We start from the raw sequence: 13,098 nt of genomic DNA on the forward strand, positions 1-13,098 counted from the left end.
TAAAAATTCACAAGATTACTTAAACGTAGATTAATAATTTGAAATTGTATCCATTTAAAACAGGATAAATAATAATATGGTAACCGCTCTTTAGGCAAACAGTCACTTTAATCTAACCTTATGCACTTGATACACGAGTAATAAAACATGGTTTTCATGGCACCAATCAACCATTTTGCAAATCATGGAATGAGGCATTGACAAGTACACACCACCTGTCAGTAGCAGGTATGGGTTCCACAAGATGAAAGGGCATACTGAAAGCTAGGGTCCATGCTTACAATAACTTAATAAGCTTAGATATTTAAACCAAATTTGACCCCACATCATAGTTTTCTGTTGAATCCATGATTTGATCCTTAGCAAAGTGTGAATAGTATAGCTGTGTTGAAGACGCAACTGAAAATAATGATAAAAGTCATAAATGGGCAAACACACTCAAGGAACTCTACGACAGGCTGTAAAAAATGTTGAAATATATCATGTTCATGATCTGCAACAGCCAATGTCAGAGAAGAAGGAGGTCTCCTTCAAATTGTCTCAGTACCAGATTCTTGTACCTAGGTAAGCAGACTTAAATACTTCTTCAATATTGCACAAAGCTATTCTAGAAGAGAAATAACTGCTGGTCATAGGTGACCAATTCAGAGATATTTCACCTCCTGAAATCGGCCATAAATAAAGTTACATTTTACAGTCTCCAAGAAAACAACATGGTTTGATGGTGTAGTGGCAATTCCCATATTCAAAGCACTGTTCTAATCTACGAATCTTCAAGCTTCATAAGCAAATTTGTTGGAAATATTGTGCAGGCATGCATCCACACAGCTTGTGAGCGACTTCATGACTTAGATTGCAGAACAAAGAAAACCCATTTTGGCTCTCGAAAAGCCCATCCTTTATGGGTGAAATAGGTTCCATGCTGTACACTGAAATCTCGGACTCAAACAGGTGTGTTCTGGCGGGTAAGACACACTCCACGTGCATCAGGGAAATTATGAAAGACTTGATGAGAAAGTTTGATCACAGCATGGCACTTTGAGTTGTGGGAATGAATCTCGAGTTCATAGCACACCTTGAGAAAGCTGTCCCAAGATCCTGCCTTTCAGCACCAGTGACTCCATCACACATTACTTGATCGCAGCCTTAAAACAGAGTTCAGTAGATCCACATGCTGGGCATGTACCAGCATCACACGTCTGGCATTTATTTGAAACATTTCTGCAATTACCTGGTCTTTCCATCTCAGCATTGCTCTAATTAATATTCCTGGAACTAATGAGTGACAACTGTCATCCCTATTGCTGGGTCACAACATACCTCTGGACAATGATGGACTGGTTTTAGATGATCCTTGTGGTGCTTGACTGACTGCTTCGGATAATGTTGGAGACGCATAATCAAATCCAATTAGTCCCCAGCTCAAATCACATTACTGGTTTACATTAAAAGGTGTTCCTTCAAGATTTTCACACGTCTCGAGGCTGCTGGACCAGTGTGTCTACATCTGTTGGTGAAACTGCACTGGCAGTTATCCCAGGAGTGTCAATGATCACAATATTAAGATTCAACAAAACAACCAGGGTGTCTTGATCATGTGCTCCTCAAGCCATTGAACCCTTTAGAATGCCCTTCAGATGCCATCTACAAGGAGGCTCCTGACATCCTCAAACCTTTATCAATGTACTCTGGTAAACCCTGCAACGAGGACGGGTATCTCACACAGGTGTCTCTGTCACCATCAGACGCATCCTCGAACACATGCACCACATCGACTAGACCTGAGGTGCAGTGCCGTTCTCAAGACCTTTCAGCTGTTTCAGTACTGTCTCTACCAGCTTCTTCTTGTCTCGCTCGTTCCTCTTCAGTGATGCAAATAAGTTGTTCTTTTTCTTGTCAGCATTATTCAGCCTGAATGAGACAGAGGGGAAATATTCAAATTACAAAGCAGAGAAAATATGGTTCCCATTCATAGTTCTTGTAACCAATAATTTAATCTTTTGTAACTGCACTTTTTGGTATCAAATCGTTTTTAGACTCTGCTCTGAGAATTTTTTCTCTTCTTTCTGCATCAATCAATTAACAGAGCATGACCACCCAATCCCACCTGTCATGATCACCTCTTACAAAAAGCATAGGTTGCTGAAGATCAGTTCTGACATGGATCTTCTCAGGTTGCCTCGGAATTAAGAGACTGAAGGGTTAGTTGCCTTCAAGAGAACAACAGACATGTAGCAAAGGTACTTTTCTGAATAAATAAATGTATCCTGACCGAAACCCGACTTCAGTGCAGTGGGCCTTTATGGTGTAATTCTGTGCAATGAGTTTGACAAGGGTTCTGCAGTACCCAACATGACACTAAAGCAATGACTTCCATAAGTGTACTCATTAAACTTACTTTTCCAGCAAGCTGATTGCAACGTGTCGCTGGACGCGAAGGTACTTTGACTGCTGCTTGCCATAGTCAGCCAGGTACAGAGACCAGTCCCAGTTCAAAAACAGATCTAAAAGCTGAAACATAACAACATATGTTCAATAGCTCATCCTGTACCTGATACTAAAACAAACAATAAAACACCAGGCAATAATCCCACAACCACTATACCTTGACAACCCTGATAAAGAGTGAGTGAGTGAGTCAGTATGGTTTTACACCACTTTTAACAATATTCCAGCAATAACATGGCGGGGGACACCAGAAATGGGCTTCATTCATTGTACCCATGTGGGGAATCTAACCCGGGTCTTCAGCGTGACGAATGAATGCTTTAACCACTAGGCTACCCCATCGCCCCGAGAACTGTCAGAGTGGGATATCAACAGTACTTCAATAATTCATGGTATGTAAGCCTAAGGTGAAATTCTAGCATGTTCTAGCTGTCTCCTGAGTTAAGGCACAGTGCATGGATTTTCTGCTGCTGTTAACAGTTTTTCAGTTATGTAATGGTACCTCAGCTCAAAGTGGGTGGAAAAGCAGAAATGTCACAGGTCTTAGATATTCCAATTTCATTAAAACTGCTGACAAACCCAAATAAAAACTTCTTCTTTTTAAAAAAATAAATAAATAAAAAGATTTTAAAAATTGCTTTTGTGTCAGACTTTTGCACATTGACAAGAGCACCCCAAATGGCTTGTGTCCCCTGGGAACTAAGGAGCACAATTTGGATCTACTAATTTAAAAACAAAAACAATCATGTCTTGAATTCCTTCAGCCACATTTTTCCACAGCAAGTTCAAACATCTTCGGGATGAAACTGTCAAGTCAGGGTGTGTAAATAATGACAAGAAGAGCTCAATATCCTACCTGCCGAAGATCAGCAAAGGCCATTTGTAGAGTGCCATCATTAGAACCAGGGACTGGCTCTGAGGCTGCAAATTCTGAAACGATGAACTGAGTGTTATTTTGCTTGTGAGGGGGTCAGCTTTTAAAATTAGAAATTTTAAATGACTGGTCCAGTGAATATTGAACAAACTGTATGAATAGCAACTTTTTTATTTATTTAGTGAGACATTTCGATACAGATTTTTGTACCATTGTCAAGCAGGATCATGATCATCATGTAATATTGCATGCTGTACTTAACAATACACCAGCCATATGATGCAGTCTGCAGAACACAATCCAGTGACTGACATCATGAGCATAGATCCAGACAGATGGAGAAGATGACGTGTTCAATAACAAAGCCTGTGAGTCTGACACGCCTGAGCTTTGATCTACGTAACTGCCAAACACTGGATGACACCAATCAACCAAGACGAACAAAGGCAGTTGGGGACCAAAACAACAAGGACCCCTTCTTTGAGTTGCATTTTTAGAAGTTGGAGGGGTCCTTGTTAGGACAAACTTTATGGGTGAGTGAGTGAGTTTAGTTTTACGCCACACTCAGCAAAATTCCAAATATATGGCGGTGGTCTGTAAATAATTGAGTCTGGACCAGACAATCCAGTGATCAACAATATGAGCATCAATCTACGCAATTGGGAACCGATGACATGTGTCAACCATGTCAGCGAGCATGACCACCCGATCCCGTTAGTCGCCTCTTACGACAAGCATGGGTTACTGAAGACCAATATTCTAACCCGGATCTTCACGGGTGACAAACTTTATGTATGAACAACTTCTTTATTCAGGTGGTGCGACGTTTAGATACAGATTCTAGCTTGACAAATCCCCATTTCAGCCAGGGTGTTTTATGATTCTGACTCACGTTCACACTGCATAAGATCCAGGTTAAACTGCTGGAGCGAGCCAAGGGTGAGTTGTCGGATGTCGTTATCCAACAGGAAGCCCATCATGGTGCAGGCAATGTGTTGACAGGCTGACATACACGCCGTCTTCGCCACCTTCTCCTGCAAATACACAGACATCATTCACTTGAAATATGATGTTCACCATGCTATGTAACATGCTGTAACATTAGGCATGTTTTCTAACTTAACACCAACTAAGTACCAGCATCAAATCATGCACAAATATTCACATTCAAATTTAAGTAAAATTACAATTACAAGACAATAACACGATCTTTCATTGTTGAAGGACACCCTGTTATTACCAGCTTTCACTGTGAAAAAAAACACACACACAAAAAAAATCATAGAAAGGGTAAAAGTGTATCAGTCACACATGCTCTGCCTTCATACTTAATGCATGTAGTGCAGCATATATTAAACGATCATTTTGTTTTGAAGACCTTAGCATGCATTGAAAGATTTGACATGAAGCAACATAAAATCAAAATTGCTAAAGATAACTTTGTACAAAACATAATTCTTCCAGAGACAGGGCTAATGCTGTCTGCTTTAACAACTTGACAATATCCCAGCTATAACACATTGGTCTGTAAATAATTGAATTTGGACCAGACAATCCAATGATTGATATCATCAGCACTTGTCTATGGAACTGGAATACAGTAACATCGATCCTGTTAGTCGCCTCTTATATAAGTAAGAGCTAAGGTAGACCTTTTACTGAATTTCATGAGATCCAGAAAGCCTCTGTATGCTAAGAGACTGAAACCGTTATCCCAGACATTACCATCTCAAATGAAATAATAAAATAATAATCAAATACCCACAGACATCACAGATCTTTCAGTCTGCAGACAAGTAGGGTCCAGATTTACGTTTCATCATAAACCAAAAAATTATGATCAAGATAAAAAGAATGTTTTTTCACAAATAACCTGGGGGCCATATCACTTATGCATATACTGTAATGATCTACAGAAAATGTTCATCTTTGCATACAACAGGATTCTCAATCAGCAACCAACCATCGTCAATGTTAGATTTAGAACTAAGTGATGATACAATGTTGATGCAAACATATGAAGTAAACTGAATCATGAAAATGTGGTTACAAATTCCAAGTTGCAATTCACTCATGCAAACAAACAGTGATTTGTCAGGTAACTGCAAGAACGAAAAACAAGATATCAAATAATGAAGCATATACATTTTACAGAGTTTTGATTACATCTCTGGGTATAGACAAGTTTTTGTACATTTCTATGTGTTTGTACATCTCAGATGCCTTGACATTACTTTGATCAAGGTTTATCTTACTGCAAGTAGGACTATATCAGTCACAAGATAACTAGAGCTATCTGCCCTTGATACAATACAAAATATGTAACGTACAGGCATCCTCGATAATCTCCAAGGTATACGTTCTGATAAATCCTCCAACTTGTACCCTGGATGCATCTATGGCTTGACCCAATAATTTAATTACCTCCCTTTGCTGGGTCTGCCTTCTCACAGTAGCCAATCAGATATTACTGTGAAGGTTTGCTTGCTGTGCGACTCAGATTTACGGAAAAAATTAAACAGACTAATTTGACAGGTCTGAAACCTTAAAAATATATATATGCAAGAACTCCTTCTACCTGTTTCTGAGTACATCTGCAACAATTGTGTTGCCAAGTTTAATTGGTTAGATAAAAGAAGTGAAAGTGCCTTATGATAGAAGACTTGTAATTGGTACGCTCAACTTCCCAGCATAGACACCTGATTGGATAAAAAGCCAGCAAAAGGAGGTAATAAAATTATTGGGCAGAGCCGTAAATGCATCCAGGGTACAAGTGGAGATTTATAGGAATGTATACCCTGGAGATTATCGAGGATGCCATACAGGTGACAATTGTTAAAAAAGACAGCCAGTTACTTGACTCGATGTACAGTCTTTCTTTCTGTGTTACAGTCTCATTGCAGTGCAACTCTGAAAGTCTACAAAAGATCGCAAAACCCCAACACTGATGATAAACGCACTGACATGATAAACATACTGGGGCATTAAAAGTCCTGAAAATTACAAGCAAGCTTACATGAGATTTCTGCTTAAAGATATGCCTAGATCAACATCTGAAAACACATCCTCAGCAGATCAGGTTTTAGAGCTCATAAGATGTCATCTTTCTAAAAATCTTTGCCTATTTCTCTACCACTACGATTTGGAACATTTGATTTGTACAAAGCTACATTCAGTATATAGACAGGGTCACAAGGGTTTCAACTCAAATGTATGTAAATATTTTGGTGTGGTTTCTTTCGGTTACTTTTACTCTAACAGGAAATGACAGTATAACATGGAAAGTGTCAAGTTTGCATGTATGTACTGTACTGTTACTATTAGGTGAGTGAGTGAGTTTAGCTTTAGGCCACATTCAGCAATATTCCAGCTATATGGCGGCTGTGTGTAAATAATCAAGTCTGGACCAGACAATCCAGTGATCAACTACTATTTAGGCATGTAAGATATTGCTAACAGGTTTTATCTTCACAGACATATAAAAAAATGTGACCTTGCAAATAAAACATTAGAAATGACAAATTCTGCATGAGGCACCAAAATGATTTATTATATGTAAGTGTGAAATATCTAAGTATTCCAACAATACAAAACAGTACAAGCAAAACTTTAGGATTGATTGAACAACAATGTTCTGCAAAGGAAGCCGCACAGGTGGGGATAAACGAGGAATAGTGATCACAGCTGATTGTTTCTCATCACTATCAGTAGTATAGGACCATAATCATAGAACTGTGAAATATTATTACACGTACATAAACATGTCATTACAGTTACACATGTGCCAGCTAAATTAAGAAAACTATCATTACTATACATTGAACTCTTAGGCCACAATAATATTTATTAGATCTTTTTTTAAAACAGAGCAGTAGTTGGCAATACATTTTTAACCTACATTTTATTTTAACAAAGTTTCCAAGTGAGCTCTATATTAACCTTTAATAACATGATTCATATGAAACATGAATGTTTGGTAGGGATAGGTTTTTGGTGGATATATCGCAGGAAAGGAACTCATTGTGATTTTTTCATTTGGGGACTATGTTGTGAGATGGGGTGTTTGCATGTGCACCAGTGATAAAGGAATAGTTTATGATCTCAAAATGGAGGTTTAGGTTAGAATATCTGAAATCCACGAGAACTACTCCAAATTTGCCAGATGCTTTGTATCCTATTAGCCGTTGTAGGATAGTGATCACAACTTCAGAATTGAAATACTTCTTATTAGTGAGGGACACTTAAGCAGGTTAAAGCATTTGCTTGTGGCATAATCGTGTGAGTATATTACACACAATCAGAGGAAAACAGATCTCCATTAATATATCATACCTGTTGGGAAGTAATTTAGTCCAAAACTTCCAAGTATATGTTGGGGAGGATGAAATTAGAGTGCAGAGGGTAATGATATTGAGAGAACTTACCCAGGTTCTGAATGACGATGTTTGATACATAGTCCCACTAGGCTGTGTTTCAAACAAGATTGAGTGGGTGAGTCTAAGCAGTAGGTGAGGCGAGGTGAAATTGGATTTAACGTCATATCAAGATATTTGCACATATATAACGATGCGCGTGGGTGTCTTATATGTACAAGTCAATAATTAGGCTGATTTTAACATGTCACAGTTTAACATATTTAGTGAGTACGGTTTTACACCACTTTTAGCAATATTCCAACAACATCATGGCAGGGGACACCAGAAATGGGCTTCGCACACAGCACATATGTGGGGTCAAACCCAGGTCTTCTGCGTGACGAGTGAACACTTTAACCACTAGGCTACCCCTTCACCCCTTAACATGTGTAACTCCCCCCTACTCAGACATAGTATACTGAGTCCGAGCAGACCTTTCCTTGCTTTAACGCCTGTAGTTTGAGTGCCAGGAAGGGTAACAACTAGGGCTGCAACGAATACACTATGTGGCAAATACGATACGTATCATGAATTTTGGGTAAGGAATACAAATAATTATTCACAAATACAATATTGTAGTTAAGTGATTGATGCACTTTATGGAACATCCATGTTGACAGTTTTGATTTGTCACAGCAATAACCAGTGATCTCATGACACTCAAATTTTGTATGTAATAGTTATAGTCGACAGTACCATGTGCAGTCTTGGCAAACTAACATGATTTGCACTACTGCAATGCTAGTACATGTTCCATTCTTGCATATCTCACTTTGGAAAGGACATAAGAGTTCAAGTAAAACATTCTCCCTTAAAAAAATCGTAAATATTCATTAATATTCGGTTCTGGTGACCACGAATAACGAATTGAATTCATGAAGGGCTACGGTTCGATTCAGCGAATATGCAAGTGAATCGTTACAGCCTTAGTAACAACAAGTATCAACACTCTATGCACTTGACCAAGGAGGCAGGCCCTTAAGCGGGTATTGGTTATGTCACAGATTCAGGCTAAGGGATGCAACTCTGCCCAGCGACTTAAGAAAAACCCTAAACAACTGGGCACCCTTGCACAATGGGAGAGAATCTTGGACTTGAATCTGTGTTCAGAAAATCCTTACAAGGGACACAACTCTGTAGGACCACCAGCAGATGAGTTTACAAGAGCTTATTGTCTTGATGTTTTCTTAACCATCTATATTGAATACAAAGTTTAGAAAATTGATTTGTTGTGTATAATGATACAAAAACAAATACAGTAAACTTGTATAAGTATAATGAGCATGCGTTCAATGAACTGATGTCATTTTCCTGGCAGCATGCTGTATATTTATATCAAAATGTGTATAATGGACTACAGTTATAAGGCACACAAAGTAGTGGTCACTTAAGTTCATAATAACGGGAGTTTACTGTATAGACTAAAGAATTCTTATGGCAAATGCTGATTTGGATCATCAGTGTTGGGCATTAGCGTTTTTGCTGTAATAACAATATTCCAGCTATGTAACAACATGATGCTTAGTTTATCCCTGACAAACCATTGTTTGAAAGCATAAGCAAATTGATGGGATGAAACACCAATCAGCCCAAACACACCAAGTCCTCAATTTAGCATGTGCAAGTACTGGGGGCTTATTCTTTCAGACTGCTATCTTTATGTATTCTTCTTGAGATAATTTCAAATTCTTCATCCATCTGAGTTCAAAGTTTGCACATAATTTCTAAACTATATTTTTGCTAAGATACTGGGTGCCTTTTCTCCTAAACATAATTTCAGAAAAAGGAAATTGGAAAATATTGTTATTCCAAATCAGCAATAATGAAACCATTGTTGGCTTACATTCCACAACTACAAATCTAGATGTACATTACACAGCACAGAAGAAACTAATTTGGAAATCTCACCAACATGTACATCACCATAATGACTTGTAAGTGAGTTGGGTTTAACACCACATGAAACAGTATTCCACAGCTCTGTACAGTCAATGACAACACCTTAAACAACTAGGTCATCAATGTTGCCACTGTTATCATCAAAAGGACAAGTGAGTGAGTGAGTGAGTTTAGTTTTACGCCGCTTTTAGCAATATTCCAGCAATATCATGGCGGGGCACACCAGAAATGGGCTTCACACATTGTACCCATGTGGGGAATCGAACCTGGGTCTTCGGCGTGACGAGCGAAAGCTTTAACCACTAGGCTACCCCACTGCCCCTAAAGGACTAGTGACTGACTGAGTTTAGTTTTAACCATATTCCAGCGCGAGGCTACCCCACTGCCCCTAAAGGACTAGTGACTTATATGAGTTAATCTCACATCCTACTTGTAGTAGTTGACTGAAGCCTGAGGTAAAGCTAAAATCTTGACTTTGTCACTCCTAGTGAATATTAATATGAGGTCTGGACAACAGTTACTTGAAAAAGAAAAACTAAAACAATAACCTATCTAGAAAAATAAACAGACATTATCGTTTTTTTCACAAAACTGAAACAAACAATAATAAATTTAGTATCTGTTAAATAAATACTTGAATGAAAATTAAACAACTCATTTATTTGTGGCCTTACCAAGCCACACTGGCCAATATTATGTGTGGGTCTGTAGAGGACAGTGCTGGCCATGTCGGATGTCAGAACCTTGGCCCATGCTATTGTAAGGAGGACAGGGATCATACGAGGGCCTAGGGGTACAGCACTATATAGGATGGGCCATGTGAAAACATCACGTGATCATGCAGGAATGGAAGTTTTTGCAAAATCTGATTTCTGGTTACTAAATTCTAAGGGAATAATGCAGGCATGCTCTCATTTTTTTTAAGATACGACTCAAACATGGCCGGACCCTCTTCCACAAAGAGATCATTGTGCTACAAGTGTTTTAAGCCCATGTTTAAGTATTGGCGTTACAAGTGTCTTTGTGCTTCGATTGCTTTGTGGAACAGGGCCAGATCTCCGATCTGTGGCAGACTGCAGAAACATTTTGCATGTCATGTGACATTTATGCAAAACTGACTGTTATTGAACGCAATACTTAACCTGTATGAAGATGGTTTGTGAATAATGATCTGAATAAAACATTCCGTTGACATACTGACTGACTGACTGACTGAGTTTAGTTTTACGCCGCTTTTAGCAATATTCCAGCAACATCACGGCGGGGGACACCAGAAATGGGCTTCACACAATGTACCCATGTGGGGATTTGAACCCGGGTCTTCGGTGTGACAAGCCAACGCTTTAACCACTAGGCTACCCGCCCCCCCTTGACATACAATGATCCATGCTATTGGGGCAAAATGACAGCCTGACCATTCAATCTGTTTAGTTGCATCTTAGGACCAAGATAGGTTAGGGAACTTTTAAAATTTGTAATCCAGAAGAAAATGCATAGTATAGATTTGTTGACATGTTCACTTTGTGTCATGAGTTAGTGGTTATGTCTAAACATGGAGGAAATGTGGGAAAATATAATCAGAATGGATTATCTGAACGTATAATGAGCTCACCTTTGAAGACTGTATTTTGGGAAAAGAAGTGTGCATCATACACAAGAACGTAACATGTCTACCTAATAAAATATGCCACAGATGTGAGAATCAGTTATAAATCAGGACCCCTTTCCACTAAGTGATTATAGTGTTATGGTTCCCATAACTCCCATTCCTTAACATACGCTTATGTGAGTTGTTGAGCTATTATCGCTTGTGGAACAGGGCCCGCATTCATCTATATCTATCTGGATCTACATCTAAATCATATCTACATCTAGCCTGTCTAAACATGCTTCAGTATACATCATACAACATTCTGTGGTTCTATGTTACATGTACAGTGAGTTACATTCCCATTCCTTCTTGCACAGGTTATCAATACTGACGAGCAACATTAACATAAACAATGGGTGAATTTATTTGAATGAGACTAACAATTTTGTAACAATGTATCATTACTGGTGATAATTCAATTTTAATTCCTGATGGTTAAAAATGTCATGCAAACATCATCTTTAATAGCTGTTAATGCAATTGACTTTGTTACTTAACATTTACACAAACAATGTGCAAAACTCGACATCTTCTCTCCACAATACTGTATTTCAAAACCAACTTGAACACTACAAACAAGACAATTTTTGGAATAAATTCGTTTCCATTTCCATCATTTTTTATTACCATCGTTGCTGAAATGTCTTGATACATGAGCCAATCTTTGATTTGGTAGGCAGTTATGATCTTGCAAATTGTTTTGTTTAATGTTTCATTACCTGCAACACTTCTTCATAACTATGTGCAACATGAACTTTTAAAAACCAAATCTAGTGTGTGCTCTGAATAGCATGCTGTCATTCTCAATCTTATAGTCAGTTTACCAAAGCTGGGTTCTTAATTCTCATCTGTAACAAACATCAACACATTGCGTGTACTAAACTCATTTCACCATGTAGAAATAGGGTTGTCAGCAACAAAACAGGACTTATCTGTGTGTAAACAATTATTCAAGAGTGGGGCTGTCATGAACATCAAAATGCAGATATATCTTCTGGGGTCTACAATGCTTGCTGATACTGAAGTAACTGCAGTGTGTGAGATGGGTTTAACACCACTTTCAACGGTATTTCATTTATATCACAGTGTGTCAGTGTGATGTAGAATGGTGAGTGAGTGAGTGAGTTTAGTTTTACACCCCTTTTAGCAATATTGCAGCAATATCACAGCAGGGGACACCAGAAATGGACTTCACACATTTTGCCCATGTGGGGAATAGAACCCGTGTCTTCGGCGTGAGAAGCGGAACGCCTTAACCACTACCACGGCTACCCTACCGCCCCTGATGTAGAATAGAAATCCAGATAATGAAAGATGTTTTCCACTTTGGTTAATTATGTATAAGCATGTATAGCATGTATAGTTGCTGACACACCAAGAAACATACCGTGTAAATCAAGGGATCAGACACATGACCACAGGTGTCTGCCAGAGATGGCGGCATTACCTTGTCTCTTGTATCAACACATAAGTTAGAACGTAGATACTGAGAACGTTTTGGTTACTATACTGCCCTATACTATCAAATCTGTTCTGGTCTAACCAACCCATCATGCATTTCTTTACAAAACTGTTCACCCAGCACCTAATCTACGTGACTAATTACCATGAAAACCTCATACAGAGATTTAATATTTGCAAAAACAAGTCCAATACTAATGTTATGACAGTCTTACCATATATAATTCTATCATCTCATACAACTTCTATGACACCTCACTTCACAACAACTCATGCATGAAGATGAATTATAAAGAAAAGTGGTGTGTATCAAAGAAAGCACTTGATACAAGAAATTAGTTGTGCTTAAG

The 13,098-nt window shown here is 38.5% G+C and overlaps 1 protein-coding gene across 1 annotated transcript in view; it reads right to left on the reverse strand.

Moving 5' to 3' along the window:
• Positions 1–260: 260 nt before the first annotated feature.
• Positions 261–13,098, reverse strand: part of LOC124267553 (exocyst complex component 6B-like) — a 38,913-nt gene continuing 26,075 nt past the window's right edge. The window contains 4 exon segments of the mRNA XM_046702493.1: positions 261–1,911; positions 2,399–2,511; positions 3,305–3,378; positions 4,215–4,356. Of these exon segments, the coding sequence (XP_046558449.1) occupies positions 1,776–1,911; positions 2,399–2,511; positions 3,305–3,378; positions 4,215–4,356 (465 nt within the window). The 3' untranslated portion in view covers positions 261–1,775.

The sequence above is a fragment of the Haliotis rubra genome, unplaced genomic scaffold (assembly GCF_003918875.1).
Source record: "Haliotis rubra isolate DU_JTF1 unplaced genomic scaffold, ASM391887v1 Scf132, whole genome shotgun sequence".
Taxonomy (NCBI): Eukaryota; Metazoa; Mollusca; class Gastropoda; order Lepetellida; family Haliotidae; genus Haliotis; species Haliotis rubra.